The sequence below is a fragment of the Bombus huntii genome, chromosome 4, assembly GCF_024542735.1.
Source record: "Bombus huntii isolate Logan2020A chromosome 4, iyBomHunt1.1, whole genome shotgun sequence".
Lineage (NCBI taxonomy): Eukaryota > Metazoa > Arthropoda > Insecta > Hymenoptera > Apidae > Bombus > Bombus huntii.
Genome location: NC_066241.1, coordinates 16,270,081 through 16,292,434, shown reverse-complemented (window position 1 = coordinate 16,292,434; position 22,354 = coordinate 16,270,081). Strand labels below are relative to the sequence as shown.

Here is a 22,354-nt window from a genome sequence, read left to right as displayed (position 1 = left end):
TTTTCGATTCGGTAAAGGGACGATTATGGGCTGAGTATGGAAGAAGTGAAATTATGGAAATAGTATAAATGAAATTTTCAAAGAGCATCTAGGACAAGTCGGATTGAACTTTTTGAACGTGGTTTAATCGTAATGTTTGTTCTCATTTCGTTGGGTGAAGGATGGTGATTACTTTCTTTAAAAACAAATGTAATATTAGTTTTTAATTAATATAATGCGTACAGTAGATGAGAAGTTGAGGGATTTATTGGTAGATGGTAATATGGATGGTTTATTAGTGAATCCTCGAATATTATTGTGAAAATCCAGATGAGATACGAAATTTAGATATTCAGACAAAGCACATATACTATACTCACGGAGCAAAGTAGAAAGGGACATGGGGAAAAAGGAAAGATGAAAAAGTGCAACTGTAATATATGCTGTATATGTATCATCCCTCGGTTTTACTTTACATAGAATTTCAGATCAATTTTTTGAAGCTTCCTATCGCGCGGATCACCCTCGACAGAATCCTATTTCTTCATTCTTCAATTCTCCTACTTTCATTTATCTCCAAGAAACAGCATACACCAGCGTATATTTCCATGAAAGCAAATGGTTTCACTTGGAAGTAAGGTTTACTGAGGGATACTTCAGGCTAATGCAATGGTCGAAAGATAGAATCCACAAACCGATTGTAAAAGCTTCGATTCTGTAGCCGAATCTTGGTCGTTTCTTACAAATTCCTCTAATTTTTCTTACGTGAGATTTAAATATGATAAAGAAATTTATTCAAGGCATTGTTATTAGCGTATAATGTACAAAAATTAATTAGAATCTAATGTACGTATTATATATCTTTATTTATCTTAATCAAAGCAGTCGTCATTAGGGTCGTTTGTAACCAGCTCTTATCAAGTTCTGAGACCGAAATCTATGTAGCAAAGAGGAATTTCAGAAATACAGAGCAAGGAAGGTAATATGAAACTCAGTATAGTGCTCGAATGTACGGAACACGGGATATTTTATTAAGAGTATCTAGGATTGAAACGCACTTCCGTGGTGAATCCGTGGTTTCCGGCGGATATATTAGACTCATGCACACTAAACATCAGTTTTCTCAAAATAAAATGTTAACTCTACCTGGTTTCAACAAAACTATCGTATATTTAATTAAACCAATCTACGCTCGATTTTATACATGTTTTTCAATTATTAATTTAGATTTTATTTCACAACGTTTTGCCACAAGATTAACGACGTGAAAGATATTATTTCCTGCATGACAGGCGTTTTTCTAACTCAAAATATGATAAATTATTACATAATGAATAAATAAATTATATAATCAAAAATAACATAATTAACTTAATAAATGGAGCCTTAATAAATAAACGAAAAGACCTCTAGCAAGAGGAAGAGAATAAGCTGTTTATTCACCATTTTAACGAGAACACGAAAGAAGATCAACAGTTATCATCTTTTCTTGATGGCCTATCTCCGAATTAATTTGGAACGTTTCGTAGAAAATTATCTGAAAACATCCTAGTTAATTCTGTTCGTCTGAAACGACGCTGTGCCTTAAATAAATATATTATTATATCGCTCTGTTTCTACGCTGTGAGACACGATATTCTTTTAATACTGCGAGAAGTCTGTTTTCCTCGTTTCTTCTCATCGTAGGAGTTATTGCACGGAATGAAGAAGTAGCTGCACCGTATCCACTTCCGCTTTATAAGTAAAATAACACTGAAATATCGTTTATTATCCATAGCGTGTGCTTTATAAATAATAATATTCGAACAATAACTTATTTATTATATTAGCGATATATCGATATTTAATAAGACCACCTTTAGTATTATCTTTATATTTAGTCATTAAGAGAAAGGATTGCGAAAACATTAATAATGATTCTGATCCAGACCGATGACTGACTTTTGTATCGATCGAACGATAAGAAAAGGAAACGAAACAAACACATGATGACATCAGAGATTTTTATCAGATCACCACGAGCGGATTTTGTTTCAAGTATTCGATACGGCTGTATTTCCTTATTTTCGTATCAATCATTGTCGCGTATGTATCGTATATTCGCTTAATAATTAATCGCGTTTTTGCGACCGACCGCATCGAAGCACTCTCGTGGCGGTTGAAAGGCAATGGCTGCTGTTAAAAGCATAGCACGGAACAATTTGCTTTAAATCATGCGCTGGAATGAAACTTAATCGGGGAAGAGAGGTTCGACGTGAAATTGTGTATCGGCCATTAGCCTAAAGGCTACCGATGCGATTTAATAAATTCAATCAATTCGAACGTATGGAACCAAATTTATCCCTTCGTACACGTAAATGTTAATCCTGACCGATTTTATCCGATTATTTTATAACATCGCCACTGTATTGTTCTGGAACAAGAACGTGCATGTTTCGAATTATTTCTTTCGAAAATGTAGGTTGGAAGAGTAAGTTAAGGGTTAACATTTGGTATTATAATTTTACGTCCGTATTTTTTTATCAGTATTTTAATTAACTTTCTACAAAAAGATATAAAGCAACCTATAAAGATTGAAAGTTGTTTTGTAATTATAAAACGCACTTCATTCATTCAGTATCTCGAACGAATACAGTTGACTATAATTAATAATGAAACGAAATTTAATAAACGTTATTAACTAACTAATCAAGTTCAAACTTCAGAGGAATGAAATTTAATAGGGACTATGATCTAAACGACTAGGCTGTCCCAGGTGTATTTGGCGACGTCTGACTAATTCGGCGTTGTTCTACTGAAATTATTCAGCGACTGCACATCGCGCCGCTTTACCTCTTGTTTGCCAGTGATAAAACTGAGGTCGAACTACCTTAAAACTCACCGACCTGATATTCACCGGAAATTCAATGTACAATCATCGTCTCACCTTTATTTCCATAATATTGTGCCGGTGAAACGTTGCTTGCGAAACAGCGCGATCCACGAGCGTCACATATCTATCTAATTCAAGAATTATTATACGTCGCATGGAAGTAAATCGCATCGCACGCGGGCCATACGTTGCTGGCCTTCAAAAGTGCACTGTACAATGTCCCAGCGTATGCTGCGAATTGCAAGAGAGAAACGATCCAACCGAAACGACGAAACTCAAACAAATTTTCAAAGTTATCCGCTGGCTGAAGCCATCAACGCAATGTAAACTTCCGTTTAGTGCCACTGCAACTAACAAATTAATAACAAGCTAACAAACTTGCTGTCACCAGCGGCAAGTGACTTCTCTACGCGTGTAATACTGTTATTAAAATTCTATATTGGATTATGGTGTTGGTCATCGTTATATCTGTACAGAGTGGTGCGGAAGTATAACCAGACAAGAGATGATTCTACGTGAAAAAATGTTATCCACTTTCGACTAATTTTTTCACGTACAAGCATGTCGTGTCCCGTTGTACTACAATTTCCGACTCACCCTGCATAGTATAATAAAATGTTTTTTACATTTAAATGTTATATATATACAAAAATACATTTTTATATATATATACAAATGTTATATTACATATACGTAACTATCAAGTCTGTTTGTAAAAAGCTCGCTATAAATTATTACTTGTTTGTTGGAACAAATATGTCTTCGTTATTAAGACAGACGCATCGTTTCGTTTACGTCGGGTCAGTTAGAACCTAGTTTGCTGCAGTAATTTTGTTTAATACAGAATCACAGACTGCTTAACTTCGAACTGTGTCCGCAAAGAGTCACGGTGATTCATGTACAGGTTTGTTAGTTTCTACGAAACTAGTTACAAAGTGCGTCTAATCATAATTATGGACGATATTTTTACTTGTATTCATTCGTCTTTGTTATACGTTATTTTGTCCATTTATCTTTTTACAAAAACAAAAATAAGATGAATCGAAACTTTTCTTAACTAATTATTTAATCCACATATACCTATAATTTTTCGAAAACTTCATCATTCGTTCTAAAGAATATTGAGCAGTACGAGCAATGTAGCAAAAGACCGCAAAAATTACTTGATAAATCGTTAACTCTGTTTCAGGGAACTCAGATGCATCAGAAACAACATACACACGAACTTGATGTTTACCTACATCCTTGCAGACCTGATGTGGATTCTAAACAACGTGATGCAGGTATTTTCACGAAAAACACAATATCCTCTGAAACTCTTTAACTATTGAGTAATTAATTTTATTTATTAAATGTATACAGGATGCTGCGGTAATCGTAATACAATCGAGCAGGAAGCAATGCTACGTGAAAAGATAATCGAAAATATAGAATAAAACTTTTCATACGGCGCTTCGCTTCTGGGAAAATCCAACTTGGAAATTTGTCGAGTATACTTTAACTTGCCTAAGTATCGGTTAGGTATGAGTAAACAATAAACGGAAGGTTATTGTACCTGTGAAAATATTTGTTCGTTTAAAGCTCCATTTTCAAGAAAATAAGATTTAAATGTGTTTAATTACGAACTGGTCTGATACACGTGCATGATATATTTCCAAATTTCTTTTTCTCGAAAATGTAGCACCTTCTGAAAAGATGATATTCTACATTTTTTATTTATTTCCCAATGTAGTTTAAACCCCTGTCGATTATTTACTCTTGTTCAGTTCGGAATTAGCAAAATTAAAATATAGTTGTCAAACCTCTAAAGCCGATTTTCTCGAAAGCGAAACCTCGTGTGAAAAAATATTATATCAAACTTTTCTGTTATTGTTTCATGTAAAACCACTGCCTGTTCGATACGCTACAATTACCGCTCCGCTCTGTACAAACGTAGTTATACTACTATTATTCTGTATAAACGTATGTGTATACTAAGTAGAAACAATACACATAGTGCGGTTGAACGATAAAGTATTAAATGAAAAAACCAATTGACGTAATCAGATAGCCACCTACATCCTTTAATTCATGGGAGAAATGAAATTTAGCATTCTTATCGTTAACACTTTGCCTTTATAAAACGGAAGATTATATTTGCTCGAAATAATTGTTCTTTGAGCTCCACTTTCTTTTTTATCACAGAATCCTTTTGTTCTCGAGAACAGACGTAGAAAAGAAATGGAAAGGCTTATTACTTTCGGATAAAAACTATCTACAAAACCTGACCTACAAAATGACGAGAACTAGAATGCCGTCACTTGTTGCAGAAATGTAAAATTAGAATATTTCTTTGGAAGAAAACCTCGTATATTAAATTTTTCCATGAAATTTAGAAAGAAGAAGAGTAAATTCGTCCAGCTTTTTCAACCTAAATTTATTTTGATTTATGTCGATTGAAACCATTTTCCCAATGAAGGTGAACGATACCAATTTTTAAGTTTAAGTATTTTCCTGTTCACAAGTTATCACGCGAAAAAAGTTGCATACTTTGACGTGGTTCCTAAGTTTTTGTATGACTGAGAGAGAAGAAATTCTAAGGAAAGATTCCAAGGATTTGCTTAATATTTTTACCCTCACAATTTCTTCTTCCATCAACTTTTCCAATCGTTACACGGAATTCGAAGCAAACATTTCTTATACTTGTCATAGCGACATTATCAAAAGAGGAAACTTTCAATTTTACACTCCATACGCTGAACTTGGAGCGAAGATTCGTTTCAAACTTCTTGAATGAAACTTCCACGAAAGAATTCTTCGTGTGAGATTTGATCGCAAACTTTCCACAAATACAAATTGCATAAGATTTTACAATAAAATCTGATACAATCGCAATTCTTCAAAGATTTTATAGTCAAATTTAACCACATTTTAACACGTTACAATTATTATTATTGCAATATTTAGTACAGAAATTTTAACGAGAATCTTTTTCGTATACTTCGAGAACATTCCGATGCTTTTTTATATGCTGTCTTTGTAGTTACAATTTCAATGAAAATCTGTTCTCGTACACCCGAATAAAACTAAATTTTTTTTGCTTTATCTCCAATGCAGAATCATCGTGCTAAAAGAAACTTAAAATATTATGCCAGGAGAAACAGCTAAACTGTTTCAGGCACGGACAAGGTATCGCGTCGCTAAATTAGTCGAATAGCGTTTTGCTTCACCGACGAGGAACCGGAAATGTGTTTGCTCATCGGTCGCAAAACCTCTGGTAACGCGCTAACGAACCGATAGAAAGGAAAATTAATTACGCCTGCGGAATAGTCGATGCGCGTTTGGTTTTTCGATAATTAAAAGGCCAATACGAACGATGAAATGGTTACGGTGAAATTGGCCTCGCGTAAAATTCAATTCACTGGGCTGCTTTTAATTACCAATTCTTCTACCATTTTTCCCTCTGTATGTGGCCGTCACATAGGAGGAATGCGTGTAACGAGAAAAAAATAAATGTTTCGGTTAAAGGTGATAAGGGTTTTGTGGTAGAAAATACTTCCAGTTGATTTTTTCATTAAGAAATATTGTATCAACTGTAAAAGAAATTTTACTGTTTGTAAAATCATACAAGTGTTTTATTGTTATTATATAATTAGATCATCTCCGATATATTGTGTTTTTCTATCGCTGCAAATTTCGAAAAAATATAACAGAAATAGAGAAATAAATAGACAAATAGAAAGAAATAGAATATAATAGAATTAGAAAAATGAATTATTATAAAATTTATCTAATATATACTACACACTCCGAAACCAACGCTTTCCTATTATTGATTTACCACTAAGAAATTCTAATGACTTACTCGACCTCTTTCGACTCTTTTTCTCTTCCTCGTTTCCATTTTGTTTAACTCATACTTATTCCCCAATATAGACACCATTATAAATGAAGATAATGCGCTCCATATACGGGACTATTTCAGTTCATCTGCAACTACTGCAACTAAAAATGAGATAATAATACTCAGAATTTTATTCAATTATAAATCACAGAAATTCGTAGATTAAAATAATATGCTCTACAGTTTGTCTTTCATTTATAGAAACGAAAGAAATTGAGAAAATATAAAAATTCATTTTTTAGGATGATATCTCAAATGTTTAATATGGTACCTCGATACGATAGGTATATGATTTTAATTGGTTTCCCGTTTTAAAAAAATTGAAAAATGTATACACATTCAATTATACTGGATTAAAATATAACAGGTCGGACAGAAACACGACGTTCCATTAAGAAAGATAAAATGTTTACCCTAGATACGATACTACATTTATATGTAAATTAAAATGTTTTATGTAGGTGCTTATACGCGTATAGAAATACAATTTTTCATTACGGATGATAAAATTTGCACACGCATGCCATAGATAATTTTTCTCTTTTTACTCTTTTCTTTTTGCATAAATGCAAAATGGAACATCTCGTCGAGTTGTACGAGAGCGTTGGATCATCGTTCAGCTTAATTTTTAGATTGAACAATTATTCCAGGTGTCCATGCAACCGGACGTGCCAACCTGTATCGTTTTCCTGTCTCTGCTGAATTATTTCCAATTGACTAATTACTTTTGGATGTTCGTAGAAGGTAATCTGATTCGGTCTGTCGATATTACAATTTCGGATTTCGAATCGCGACACTCCTTCTTATTATTTTTCGTATCGAATAATTTTATTCGTGACCTTGAAATTATTTAAATAATCTGTTATTCGTATCAATGATTGTAAATTACACAAATTATATGTAAATTATGTATTTTTATTTCAGGCCTGTATCTGTTCCTATTGGTCGTCAAGACTTTCACAGGCGATAATATCAAGTTGAAGCTGTGTCTTGTTATAGGATGGGGTAAAGTTTCACGACATCATTTTTATTCTTCGAAGCACTGCTACTCACTCGGTAACTCGGATCAACGAAGAAACACCGTGCAAACTTTGTATTCTTTGTAGAGCAAATTTTACCGGGAACATAAATTTAATGTCTGGAATTGATAATTTTTATTACTCTGGTATTATGTATTTTGAGAACAGCTACGTTTTAACGAATGACCACGCTCGGCGCTGAAATAAATAAAAGAGAAACTGCGTATAAGGAAAGTTTGATTTTAAAATTCGGTATTCCAAATATACCAACCTAATATTTCTTTTCTCGCTCAGCGGAAGATACATATTCGTTCATACTGTGACTTTCCGTGAAATCCATATTCGAAGCGCAGAGAATCTTAATAATCAGGATTTTATGCTTCGACTCGATGAACTAAAAGTCAATATCGATTGCTTTGAATTCGCAACGTATCCCCGTTGCAGAAAAAGAACGATTTAGTCACCGAAGCATGCGTACAATCCGACTATGCGAAATTTGGAAAAAAAATTTGTTTATCTTTGCTCTCTAAAATTTATCTTACTTCACACAGTCTGAAATTTTCTATATAATTTTTTATTGTTATCGATTACAATAATCTTAGTCTGTGAACAAATTTTTCTAGCAAAAAACTATTGTGTTTTTAAGTATGCCGTATTATAATTCCAGGAATACCAGTCCTCTTCATCACCATGTGGGCTATCGCCAAATCGTTGGATCAAAGTATCATGATCCAACCAAATCAGGTACGAGAAAATTTACATAAACTTCGAATATTAACAAAAGGTCTAAAAAGACTAGATAAGTGGAAAAGAACGAATTGAAATATCTATTGCGTTATTATACGTCGGAATTATTATTTTATTATCAACTTATTTATTAACTTTTTCTCATCTGAATATTTTTGTACCTGGAGTGGTCGAAGCAATCGTTCTTCACAGAGTTCCATCGCGTTTCACAAAAGGTGAAATCTTACGAAATTAAATTAATTAATACGGGTATTCGGAGACTTGTAGAGTATGATTGTATGGTTGAATTGTTTAGTCGTGTTCAAATCTCGTCGGGGTCACCAATGTAGAGGACTTGTGTAGAGGATAGTTGATCGTAAGGATTTCAGTTATTTATCAGTTATCAGTTAGTCGCGCGAAGCAGTATCTACCGAGTGTCTGTCAGTTATCAACGAGTTATCAGCGATCTTACTTTGCGACTTATACACTGTCTCAGCGAATCCGTTAGTACGAACGTCTTTGCGAACATTATCTGTACTTATTTATTAACTATTTTAAAATACACATGACGGTTTCAACAACGAGCAATCTCGTCATATAAATGTCACGATCAACCTCCTCTACACAAGTCCTCTACGGGTATTTTAAAACCGTAAGATGTAAGAAATATACATAATGCGTGCTTCGCGCCTCATACTACGTACTATAATGACTCACATAAGTATTCATATCACCCTTATTGCCGACTGTGAAAGATTCATGTTATTCTTACACTATATATTTTACAATTCTTATCTATCGAGGACGACAATTGACAATATGAATATTTTTGCGACTTATTGTATTATATGATCAGGGAGAATACCTGACACCAAGATCCTCAAACTTTCGACGATACCCTAATTTCCTGCTATGAATGCCGATAATATCGAGAAATATCGTAATGTAGGTTTCAAGATACGATCCGCGTTAACATACCGGCGAGGTACGCGATATGGACGAAAAATAAGGACAAAGAAGAGTAGTCGATACGATGTAACAGGAAGAGGGAAAGATATTCTCAAGGGATGTACGTCAGCAAACGCATTTAATTAAGGACTTTTCACCTTTGTTGAAACCGTGTTCCCACGGTTCAGTTTTAATTCTTCAATCGAAGATAAAATATTACATAGACCTTTCTTCCTTTTTTTTTTTTTTTTTTTTTAGTTATTTTACGTGTTCCAAGAGAAGTTTCCAACAATCCAACATGTCTATAATTAAGTAACTTATATTACGCAATGTCCAATGCTCCGAGTCGTTATTCGCTCCCCAGCGGTTTAAAATTGAGCGTTTAATTCCTAGGAAAAAGACTCATGCATCTGTATCTGCTTCTCTCGGTGTACAGCAAAACTTTCCCGACATCTTACATAGTAAATAGATAAAGTCAACGAGCTGAAAGAAACCATGAGGGAAAGAAACTGAACGACGCGACATTTGCTAATAAAGTTAACCGAGAATTGGCTTAGTTTCCAGTAGCACTGTAGCCAACAATGTTCACAGGAAGTTGCATTGGGCAAGCACTGTCCCTGGATGGTGTCACATGCTTACGACTGGTTCTACCAAGCCCCCGCTATTTTGGTGTTATGCATCAACGTGATGTTTCTTTTCATGATAATGTGGGTGAGTACATATACTTAAACGGCCGATTTTTTTCTCTTTTTTTAACATCTGAGGTAACATCAACAACACGATCGTCAGCAACGAAGCCCTGTCAGTGAAACAATTAGATTTTATGGTAAAAGCGTAAGCGAATGTTACTTATAGTTAAACACATTATTTTACAAAATATGATACCCATTAAATTTTATCTCTATCAATCATCGCCATCTTTCAGAAGTACAATTCTACTTATTTTATTTTATTTTATTTTATTCTCCATCTAAACTTTCCTCTGTCTAATCATCGTTACAACGATTCTTCGTTGCAGGTGCTGATAACAAAGCTCTGGTCAGCGACGAACGCAGAAACCCAGCAGTATCGAAAGGCGAGTAAAGCGTTACTCGTGTTGATACCTCTCCTTGGAGTAACTTACGTGCTGGTACTGACGGGACCAACGGAGGGTCAGGTTGCTAATGCATTCTCTTACACTCGAGCCGCGTTCCTTTCTTCACAGGTAATGCAACTGAAAGATATATCTCGTTACAAGAACTAGCTTGCCTCACTGTATAAAATCTCGAAAAGGGTCTCATCTGTAGCGCGTTACTTTTCCTTTTGATGAAACATGGATGCATTTCTTTCCTTGGACTCTCTGTAACCGTTGCTTTCCCTTTATTCCCTTTATCTCGTATCTCGTCTATTTGAACGTTTCTTTGTACACTAACGTGTAAATGTATGCAAACACTTGCGTATTTTCGATAGAACATAACTTAATTATAGAATTATAAATAAAAAATTCCAGGACAGTTTTATCCTTTGTCAAACCCATCGTAGAATATTATAACACGATACAATTTATTCTTAAAATTTATTACGCAATGAAAAGATTAAAATCTATGTTAATTTATACGTATATATTTATACGTATTCGAATGTAATATTATTTAAAAATTATATGTCACAGATTTTGCACTCGTTTATACATTACCAAACCTCGAGTAACCCTCTATTAATTAATCCATATATTCGATCAAGAAGCGGTAATTTTCTTCCTCTTTGACAAAATTTATAATCGAGGAAACGCTATTGAGTTTTTGAAAGCGAAATTATTCGAATTAGAAAAATCAATTTGTTGGTTCGTCGGTATTCACAACTTCAGACACGAGAAATTTTAATCTCTCACTTCTTATTATCTCTTCCTCCTGGAGATGATTTTATTCTCACTTTTCTAGTGCCAGGACTTCTGTCTGCAACGATAAGAAACATATGTCGTAAAGTGTTGTTATAAAGTAACGTAGAGTAATGCAAGAAACAGAACACTCCACAGATAGTTAGAAATTTCCTGAATAAAAATTTGGGAAAGGAAGTTTTCAAACGAAAATGAAATTTTCGCATCAAAACATTAAGACAATATTTATTCAAAACGTTTTCCTACACACCGTATTAACAAATATTTGGAAAGTATTTATCCAAAAGAATTTTCTATTCTCCGTAGATTTGATCCATAAAAAACTATACGAGTCCCTTACAAAATACGCGGTAAAGTTACAAAGTTTATATTCTTCCATAAATCTTGTTACTTTGGTTATTTTATTTTATCTTGAGATGGCAAGCTTCAAAGCCACGTCGATCCAAGCATATTTAAAAGAATCTGGCATTCACAGAACTTTCATATAAAACAGAATACGTAGGAACCCGTAATTTGATAAACGCATGTTCAAGCTACCGATAAAGTAATCGCACGCATTAGAATCTTCTGCAAAGTTTCTTTTTTAATAAAGTTACTTTATTGACTTTTCAACGTCAAAGTTCAAAGCTTAAATGGATAAAATACTTCGAAAGAAACTATGCATCCTTAGTTTCCTTATCTTGGAAAGAGAGAGGAAGAGTGGGAGAGTGGGAGAGTGGGAGAGAAGGAATAAAGAAAGTTTGGATGTATTACGAATTTCAGAGAATAGATTAGGAAAAGATAAATTAAATTCTTAAAAGGATGGAGAAACAGTTCTCTGGCAAATTACACGATAAGATAAAGAAAAGCTTCGACGTCAAAGATTAAAAATCATCTTAATGCACATAGTATACTTTAACGAGTACTTGATATTTTCAGGGCCTGTTCGTCGCGTTATTTTACTGTTTTCTAAACACCGAGGTTCAAAACACAGTGAAACACCATATCGAACGATGGGCAACAGCTCGCGATCTGGACACAGAAAGAAGGTATTATAACAATTGGTCTCCCCGTTCGAGAACAGAGAGTATAAGGTATTCTATTCCCTTATTGCTTAATTATTTAACTTTTTTTTAAGTTCTTTCGTCACTCAATATTTCGTTCGAAGAAATCAGCGAAACTTCCTATGCAAACTGCGTTCACGTGATTGTTGCGCATCTAATGATTAATTTAGAAGAACTGTAGAAAATTAAAACGCTTAAATGGGGACGATTTAGAATGGTTAATCGCTTTTCGAAGTCGTTAATGGTGAAAATTTACAGATTGTACTGCCCACCGTCAAACCCATACAGAAAAAGGGATTCATCCGTAAGCGAGACGACCACAACAACAGTAATAGGATTAAACTCGACGACCACATTCCTAGATAAATCGAAAAAGGCTATCTCGGAGGATCTGAACGAATAGGAACGATTCTGATCTCGCCAATGGACCGATTAGAACCATTATCGAAGAATCTGTTAAACATTCTTCTTTTGAAAAAATATTCTTAAGCAAATCAAGGTCTAAGAGATACCAATATTCTTTCTTTGCTTGTAAGTGTCATTTTCTTTTCATCTGATCGTCAAAGGAAGAAATAATTATTTGGGAAGATGGAGAATTGTTATTTATTATTTGAAGGAGGTTTACGTTTGCCAGTGTGAAATATTTTGAACAAGAATATGTATAAGAAAATAAATTGATTGTTATGAATTTTACAAATGTTGGAAACGAGAGGGAAGTAGTCAAGGGGGCAACATATCGAAATATATACTTTGTCACAGAATTGTTCGTAAAATAATGGAAATTAAAAAGTTAAACATATTTATATATTATGATTTATACTTTTTAATATGTTTTCACCTTTTTTCATTTTCAAAATAAAACTAATTTTTATTATTCTGGAATTAGCATTTTTTCAATATAGTATTTGTATAAATTAATTGCATTGTAATATAATAGAAATTGATTGTGAATGGATGATTAAATTTCCTTTTTTTGATACGATTTCTTTCTTTCATTGCCAAAATATACACGTAATATACGCGGAAACAAATGAAATAAAACGATGCTTTGGAAAAAGTGACGACATTCGATCTTTTTAGTTTTGTTTTTAGTTTCATTTTCAATTTCGCAATCAACCATCTCATTTCCAAGATATTCATAAAATTACCGGTAATTAAATTAACTTTACAATTGATATTTTCCTAAAATGTACTTGATATATGCGTCAAACTATTTAATGTATAAAATATAAAATCTTTCTCTTGTGAAATAACAAGTCTCCTGAGGACTCTTAAACTCCTGCTAGTTTTGTTAAAGCACAAACAAACAAAAACAACGCTGGATATATCTCTAAAATAAAAATATTAGATTTCTCTCTCCCGTCAATCGTAAAATTTGTTTTAAAACACAGAAAAACGAACAAATCCACAAGAATATTTCTCAGATCTTTAGTGCTCCACAACAGCGTCATTTTCAAGGGAACAATATATCGTATTGATTTGTCGTAAGGAATGGTTGAAGAAATTAAAAAAGATCTGAGGATATACAACAATGCATCGATGCTTTTATTTTGAATTACCATTTTCGTTGGGAAAAGGGTAGCCTCACATTCTTGCCCATTCACACGTTCCATTCGTGCCTCGCCACTTTCTCCTCCTCCACATTCGCTTCACTCCATTTTCCCTTCTGTTCTTTTTTATTCTCCTTTTCTTTTTTTTCTTGTTAGTATTATTTTTTTAATCTCATTACTTCGTTTCACGTCTGTTCAGCTCAAGAGAAACACGAACGCGTTCAAATCAGAGGGAAATCAATTTCCCTGTTTAAATTCTACGACACCCATCATCAAACTTCCACAAGTGGACTCCTGTAAAAAAGAAAAATCCGTGAGAATTCTTTTTTTTATTCTCCCTTTTTTCTATGGTATATTATCGATTTTTTTCGTCGTTCTATTATCGTCAAACGTAAAAATTTCGATTTTCTGAATTGAGAATTTGAAATCAAAGTTTGCAGCGTAAAAGGACAAAGAAATTCCGGAAGAGAAATTAGCAATTCAAACTGGGTGATAGTTCTAGAAATGAAATACCGTTAATATACATATATATGTTTTACTTTCTTCTTAAATGTATTTTATTGTTTAATAATAAATGTACTAAATATATAATAATATATAGATGTTATAAATTAATAAATAGATTAAAAGTGTTTTATTATATTTTTATATTTATTATATACGTATATGTGTGCTTATAGTTAAAAAGTGGAAAACTGCTTTGTACTATTATTAAAATTTTCTGCTATTCTACCCAGTTTCGATTGCGATTAAAAAAAAAGATAAAAGAATCGTTAAAAATAGCTCTATTGTCAGAAACGTGCATTAGCATCGCTGTATGTGTTGATATCTCTGGTGCGAATTTAATTATTTGGAAAAGAAAAAGGGCAGAATTTTTTAATCGTAAATGAACTCCGTTAAGTTACCTTGCATGCGAAAACATATTATACATATCCGCACAAAAAACTATTTCAACACAAAAACTTGCCTACTACACCGTTAGGTATTTACGTTTGTCCATAATTGACATTTAAAAATTATAAAAAATTAATTAAAACAATAATAAATAATACGTTTAAGGAAAATATATCTTTTAGCTTCATCGTGTTGCTATTACAAATTTATGATCGTCCTTGTTAAATATCATTTTTGTTTTGAAATATAAATAAAAAAAGTATTTGTAAGTAAGTAAAGTATTTGTATCAATATTTTAATAAGAGAGAAAAAGTATTTATTATTATAACAAACTGTTAATGAAAACATTATTTATTTTGACTCCATTGCAAGCATGAAAGCTTTATTGAGTATCGAAAATATATTGTAAATACTTATTAACAATCACTTCCGTAAAACGTCGGGCATCACTATATTCCCAAGTCCGTGTACATATCGCAAACTTTTCCATTTCACGTTATTTAGTGATATCAAATGACCGACTATCGTATTTTACGTGTATCAAGATTTATAAAACATGTTACACAATATCGTACGTGATGCGTGTGCTTGTATCTATAAAAAAAGTTTCAAGAACATTACAATGATCGGCACTGTATTAGAAACAATTCGTTTCGATTATCTTCGGAGCAATATATATATATATATATATATACACATATATATATGTGTGTGTGTATGTGTGCATAAAAGAAAAATAAAGTAATATTATGCCCAATAGTAACAGGAGAATACGTTACTCGGGGTTCAAATTTTGTCCAAAGATCCAAGAAGATAATTATTTTTAAGTAGCTATGAGGTGAAAGACCGAAGAAATGGTACCTGATATGTCGTAAAACTTTATTTTTGCGTTGAAATATAATCAAATGAACTTATATTTTGTACAGATTAAAGTTTAACATAAGTTAATCAGTCCAAAACTATTAATATTAAACAGGCTAAAAATGATAGGAAAATGAAAATATATTGAATAATATCAAACACATTTAATAACCATGAAGCGATATATAATTTAAAAATTTTCTGAGCAATATATGTGTATATTATAATATAATTTAAAACTTGTATAAAATTTGTAAAATATTCGATAATTTTTAGTAAATAAATGTACTATAATTTCGTTTCATTTGTAAAAATGGTACAATGTAAAACATCAGATAAAATAACGTAACAGATACATGATCTTTGGACCTTAAGGAATCACCCCCTAAATAACGCTATCACTTAACATTTATTTTACTATGAATCAGGCGATCCGTGTATGTTTATTAAATAACTTCATATACACAAATTTGTATAGAGACAAATTAGAGAAGAGTCATGAATGGTATATGTTATTCAATGTGTTGTCGTTTTAAACTACCATTTAATATATGCCTATCGATGTAAGAACGCAGTTCTATTAAGACAACATGTCTTATGTTACGGTAAATTGGACTAAATTGTTTACGATAATAAATTCATTCGATAAAAATGATTAGATGCCGTCTATCACGAACTACAAATATATACCATAAGCAGTCGAAAGGATTTCGACTTTCTTTTCAGTGGAGAACAAATTTATCAAGCTAGATAGTTAAAATGCGTATTGTTATTGTTACTGAAAAGGAGACTAGTTTGCAATTACAATTTTTAACAACAAAAACACAACTGAATCTTACACAACAGAATCAACAAGATAAATTTTGAATAAAATTTAAAAATGTTAAAAACTAAGAGAAGAAATGTAATCTCCTATATGGAATGTCATAACGAAAAAGCACAATGTACTAAAAAGAAAATGGTACTATTGTTTAGATTACAAACCTAATATATATATGAATTATCTTTGTTTTCCTTCACATCCAATGTTAATTTAATATTACATTAACAACTGATGTAATGTTCACATTGTTATTGTGACCACTTTATGTAAGACCTAACAATACTTTGTACAAGTTTTATGATACAAATATATTACGACAATTCAGTTTATATACCATATAACATTATACTTTTAGTGTTACACCTTTTATGGATTAAACCTTTTCTTGTAGAAGGCAATGATTTTATTTATATGTAATGTCATTGATAAAAGAATCTGACTGCTTTCAAATCCAAAAATTTTTTTTCACATGGTACTGGGAAAATAGAAATCTACACACTTATGCACCTCCATCAACAAACATACTTCACACCAATTCACTTTGAAGGTATTAACCTCGAAGTATCCTCGTGATTCTGGTAACTTGGTTTTCCATAAGTGAACGGCAAATATCTGTATTTGATCATATGCTGCAAATCAATTTCAAATTCATTATTTTATATTTTTAAATATTTTTTACTCAACTTCATCAATATATTTAATATTATATTACCTTTATTTGACGTTTCATAGTAATGCAAAATAGTGTTATGAAGTACATGACAAGTATGGGCCAAAATACTGGTACATTGAAACAATCAAACATAGTACATATCATAGCAATAATTGTAGATTTCATCACAGAATACCAGAATTTAAATTCAGGTAACCTTCTAATAAATGGTCTAAACTCTTCGTTAGATCTTGTAGGTAATTCTGGTCCTTCACCATCTATCAAGAAAATTCTGTTAAAAGTGTGTTGTAGAAATGGAAGTGAAATTTGTTTAAGTACTAAAGTTACATGGAAGTATAATTTACTAAATAAAAATCTACCATCATAATTTCTATTTAATTTCATTTCATATTAATAACTAGTAATTTTCATAAATTTATATGCGCTTACCATCAAAATCCATTCCAGGATCAATTTTAGGAGTAAGGAATGCTATGAATAAATTTAGGTGATAAATTGCTAGTGCATATGTAACAATGTACCATCCCTAAAAAGTATGAGAATATATTTAAATTTATAACGAGAAGAGAATATATTTTAAGCTTTAACTTACCTCTGATAAAAGTATACGTAAAGAAAAAACAAATACTAGAAAAAAAGCCACTGTCCATCTTAACACTACGTGAGGAGTCCAAAGGTCCAAATATCTTTGATATAACTGTAATAAAAATACATGTATTTAACAATACATATATACATATATATTATATTTTAAATACATATTTAACACATTAGCACAATTAGGAACTACAATTAACAATAAGACAAAATATTTCAAAAAATAGAGCTTCAAGAAGTATAACTAAGTACCTGTGATATTCTTCCTATTGCTTGACTAAAAACATTTCGTCTTGGAGGACCACCCAGATGCTCATCTTGCATCATTTTACCTTTTTACAATAAAATTTTTATTTTAATCATGATTATAAATTCATATGTACATTGCAATATTCCTATTAAAACATCTTCAACTAAACTACATACTTATAGCAACATTTCCTATTTATTACATAAATACTATAGTTTCACAAATAAAATATTACATTATACGAAGATATTCTTAACCCCTTAAATATGTAAATAAATAATGAAATTGGAAAATCAGATAAGAACCAAATATAACTATAAAGAATTAAATATTAAATACTTTACTGAAATCATAAACTTAAAAGTAAAGAACAAAAGTAAATAGAAAAGTTATTAGAAAAAGACATTAATATATATATATAAAGCAGAACTTATTTTATATATATATATAATAAGTTCCGCTTGTATTAATAAATCTAATTAAATATTTTATCGTCATTATGAATACATTACTTTTTTATATTACTAAATATATTTTTGCAAATAAATCTAAACAAAAAATATACAATATGTCTTGAAATGAACTCCGGCAAATGTTACAGATCCAATTAGATAAGAAATCCAATCAAAGTGAAAAATACTTGTTGAACATTCGAATAAATAATAATTCGCATGTACAAATGCAATTTGATAGTTTAAGAACATTGCTAATATATCAAATTATTAACATCAATTATAAAAACGAATTCAAGGTTGCTAGAATTTAAGACTTCCTCAGTAATAGTTTGATCGAACCTTATATCAAACGATAACTTAAAATTTGCATGAAATTTCAGACCTCTATTCATTAACTATATCAATATATTTTGGGAAGAAAGTGCAAACATTCATGTTTAAGAAATTAATACTATTTTCACAAATTCCGAAAAGTACGAAATAAACTAAACGATATGCACATAACCTCCTCATTTTACAATTATCTTGAGTTCAATTATAAATCGCAGGTAAATCGGAAATGAATAACATTTACCTAAAGTATTTATATGTTTTCAGCCAATTTTCGCGACTAATTCGCTGTTTATTCGGTTAAAAAAATAACACGTCAAAACATTAATGGCATACTATGATTAGACGTACTATAAAATTTGCAAGGTGTTTCAACTTATCTCCTGGTAGTATTGTATCCCAAGTGTATATGACCATTAAATCTGATTCTTATGTAACGAATTATATGATTTACATTAATTTGTGATTGGTAACATATACCGAGGTGATTTTTTCATTAAGTAATTCGCTATTACTTCTAAATATTTATTTGATTATTTTATTATCAAAATAATTATATAACCAATAAGAACTTTAACAAGTGCAAATATATAATCTTAATGACATACATATAATAAAAACGTTAAAAACTAGATATTTAAGAAATCGAAATCGTTTGGCATGACTTTTTTCTAATTTTAGACATTTTTATATTCTTTATAATTGTAGATATACATTATTGAATATAATACATAATTTTAGAAAAATACTATTTTTTCGATGCAAATATAAGTTTACGTACAAATTTTTAATGTGTTCATAAAGCATAACAAGACAAATATAATTAACTGATTAACATAGAAGTAATCCATAGTATATATATATATATTTATACATATATATACATATATACTTGTTAAGCATAAGAAGAGGAAAGGAGAGTCATATTTTATCTGATGAATGTCTTATCACAATAATATTTTGTTATTCTGATAAAGATGAATGTTTATCTAGCGTTCATATACATATATACATATATAAGTATATATAGATATATATAAACAATGATTAACTTTTGAAAGATGATGTTTAAGCGGAACTGTCAGAAGCTGATGTCTTTTGGAACGAAAATAACTACACAACGTTAAAATTTTCATTTTTAGAATAGAAGACTGTGAAACTGACAAAAGTGCGGCGCCATATTGCGTGCTTGTGTTTGGTTACTGTTCTGGCGCGTGGTCAAGAACTATTATATTTAAATAAATACCATGTCTGATAATCAGGTGAGCTTCCCGATTTTAAAGAGCAATTTATTGACCTACATTTCGTGGTATAGATGTAACATAACATTTGAATGTTCAATCATATTTTGAATCTAATCGGTCTAACCTTGCGTATTAGGAGCAAAAACCTGAAGCCGGCCCAGGCGACGCGAATTCCGAATACATCAAGCTTAAAGTTGTTGGAAATGTAAGAAGTTGCCGTCTTATTCTTTTATATTCACGTCTTAGTTCCATAACGTTTAATGACAGGTTTCATAATTTCTTTTTTTTAGGACAGCAATGAAATTCACTTTAGGGTAAAGATGACCACTCAAATGGGTAAATTAAAGAAATCGTACAGCGATCGTGTGGTTAGTCCACTTTTTAAAATAAGCGTGTTTCTAAATGTCATGCATTTCAAAAAATAATTTATTAAAAAAGATAGCGCAAAAATTTTCTTATTTTATTTTTTACATGACATGTGATAACTAACTGAAATCGTGTACAGTAAAAGTATAAGTTAAAAAGTTCATGAAAACTTTATATCATCATTACGACTAGAAGACTTTTTAGTTTTGAATGAATTTCTATATATATCCTATATTTATAAATGTAATTTACGGAAGTATTTTTAATCTTCCAAAAATAGAAAAAAGTGATAATTTTATCTCTTATTGCGAAAGTACCTAAAGTAATATTATCTTTGTGTATTTTAAAACATATTTATGTTTTATTTAGGGTGTTCCTATGACATCACTCAGGTTTTTATTTGATGGTAAAAGAATTAATGACGACGAAACACCAAAGCAGGTAAATTTCTATATAAGCTTAAAATTTTTAATTAACTATTGTAGAAGTAGGAATTCATTACACCTTTACCTTACATTACCATTACGCCTTTAAAATAAATGATTTAAAATTGAATAAAATTTTATCACAATTTATCTTTTTTTTAGATTAATTTTATTATTACATTTATAACTAATATAATTCCATTTTGTACAATGATAATATGATACTAATATTGTTTTTTAGTTGGAAATGGAGAATGATGATGTTATTGAAGTATACCAAGAGCAAACAGGTGGTCGCTACTGAAGAAATTTATTCAGTTTCAATATCTTTTAAAGTGAAAGTGACTATCGTAAAGAAATGGACAAGTTTATCAGTATATATATATATGTATGTTAAAGAAACATGTAATTTGGTTTTTTACGTAACATTTTGATGTGCAGTTCTACATTCCTGTAACGTGGCAAGTTTAAGGACCATCAACAGTCAGTTTCATACAATGTATATGTTCATCCAGCAAAAACAAAAAAAAAAGAAACAACTGAAAAAGAATCATGCCTTAAATACAGTGAGTTTTGTCTATTAATAACATTTGGCAACATATTTGCATTCTATGGATTTCCAAATTTATAGATTTAGATCGCGGGAGTTTCCGAAAGTTTTAATTTCATTATTGAAGTACGGTAAATATTACATAATATGAATATGATTTAAACAAAATTGTTGCGTTTAAGGTACGTCTATAATAAAAGAGATAATTGTAATATTTTCCCTTTGCCTTTTCTATGTAATTTTAATATTAACAAAGGTATTTTCTACTTCAAAAGATATGCATTACTGGTATGCAAAAAATTACTTTTCATGGATAAATTATGAAGAAATTAATTCAATGTAAGTAATGTGGATGTTTCTGAAGAACTTCTTATTTTAGATTTCATTTTATGTTATTATCAGTAAATTATATACAACAAGGACAAAATTTCAAATCACTATACATAATAAAAATGACTATTGTATAGTTATACTTTATGTATAAACTTTAGTAAAAGAGGTTCTCATTTTTCAAAAACTGCTATTTGATTTATATTGAAGTTAAGCATTGGGCCAAAGACTTACAGATTTAAACAATTTTTTGATATATATAGTTTAAAGCTATATGATTCTATACGTGCATCCTCATTACAAAATACTTATTCATTGATTTAACAGGACAAAATTTTTACAAATTGTAATAAAATTTATTCTTGTACAGATAAGTAATATAGTTTCTGTTTTCATTAATAAGGTGTAAACATTAATTGGCACTTTTCTTTCATTGTATGTTTAAACAACATTCGCTTTTTTTTAAATAGTGTAAACAATTTAAATAGATGTTTTAATGAGAACGAAGAAGTAAAAACAATAATTACATTACCTTTAGTAGTACTCTATCATGAAACTTGTAGCACTTGTTAAATAGAAGAATAACTGAATAATAATAAAAACTAGACTCTCATTTTCGTAACAAAAGCAGAAAATGATTTTGATATAAATAATATTGTA

General features: G+C 30.8%; 3 protein-coding genes and 1 long non-coding RNA gene across 12 annotated transcripts in view; 2 read left to right on the top strand and 2 right to left on the bottom strand.

Annotated features, from left to right (window-relative positions):
- LOC126865321 (diuretic hormone receptor-like) overlaps positions 1-13,622 on the top strand; it is a 76,993-nt gene extending 63,371 nt beyond the window's left edge. For 2 of the 3 annotated variants that reach the window (XM_050617758.1, XM_050617756.1), the window contains 8 exons: positions 4,041-4,134; positions 7,385-7,478; positions 7,659-7,739; positions 8,421-8,497; positions 10,019-10,138; positions 10,446-10,631; positions 12,222-12,376; positions 12,605-13,622. In XM_050617758.1, the coding sequence (XP_050473715.1) occupies positions 4,041-4,134; positions 7,385-7,478; positions 7,659-7,739; positions 8,421-8,497; positions 10,019-10,138; positions 10,446-10,631; positions 12,222-12,376; positions 12,605-12,749 (952 nt within the window). In that variant the 3' untranslated portion in view covers positions 12,750-13,622. The remainder of the gene's footprint in view (positions 1-4,040; positions 4,135-7,384; positions 7,479-7,658; positions 7,740-8,420; positions 8,498-10,018; positions 10,139-10,445; positions 10,632-12,221; positions 12,377-12,604) is intronic. The other variant, XM_050617757.1, reaches the window with a different exon arrangement.
- On the bottom strand, positions 4,150-8,414 carry LOC126865346 (uncharacterized). Of its 2 annotated transcripts, XR_007689504.1 has the most exons (4): positions 8,025-8,414; positions 7,788-7,951; positions 6,696-6,835; positions 4,150-6,423 (listed from the first exon to the last, which is right to left on the bottom strand). It is a non-coding gene; the product is annotated as an uncharacterized LOC126865346 (long non-coding RNA). The 2 variants fall into 2 exon arrangements; XR_007689503.1 differs by having other exon boundaries at positions 4,150-6,835.
- On the bottom strand, positions 10,969-19,192 carry LOC126865334 (protein RER1). Of its 6 annotated transcripts, XR_007689489.1 has the most exons (8): positions 19,024-19,191; positions 17,997-18,076; positions 17,740-17,844; positions 17,577-17,673; positions 17,187-17,404; positions 17,030-17,103; positions 13,906-14,190; positions 10,969-11,361 (listed from the first exon to the last, which is right to left on the bottom strand). XR_007689489.1 is itself a non-coding variant. In XM_050617777.1 (7 exons), the coding sequence occupies exons 2-7, from the start codon at positions 18,069-18,071 to the stop codon at positions 11,343-11,345; spliced, it is 588 nt and encodes a 195-aa protein (XP_050473734.1). In that variant the 5' UTR covers positions 18,072-18,076; positions 19,024-19,191; the 3' UTR covers positions 10,969-11,342. The 6 variants fall into 6 exon arrangements, 3 of the variants coding, with proteins under 3 accessions (XP_050473734.1, XP_050473733.1, XP_050473731.1); XM_050617777.1 differs by lacking the exon at positions 13,906-14,190; XR_007689490.1 differs by lacking the exon at positions 10,969-11,361 and having other exon boundaries at positions 13,863-14,190; positions 16,636-17,103.
- Positions 19,193-19,903: 711 nt separating this feature from the next.
- Positions 19,904-21,581, top strand: LOC126865339 (small ubiquitin-related modifier-like). The gene is made up of 5 exons (XM_050617785.1): positions 19,904-20,041; positions 20,160-20,228; positions 20,314-20,391; positions 20,759-20,830; positions 21,056-21,581. Exons 1-5 carry the CDS (start codon positions 20,027-20,029, stop codon positions 21,116-21,118), a joined length of 297 nt encoding a protein of 98 aa, XP_050473742.1. The 5' UTR covers positions 19,904-20,026; the 3' UTR covers positions 21,119-21,581.
- Positions 21,582-22,354: the final 773 nt, after the last annotated feature.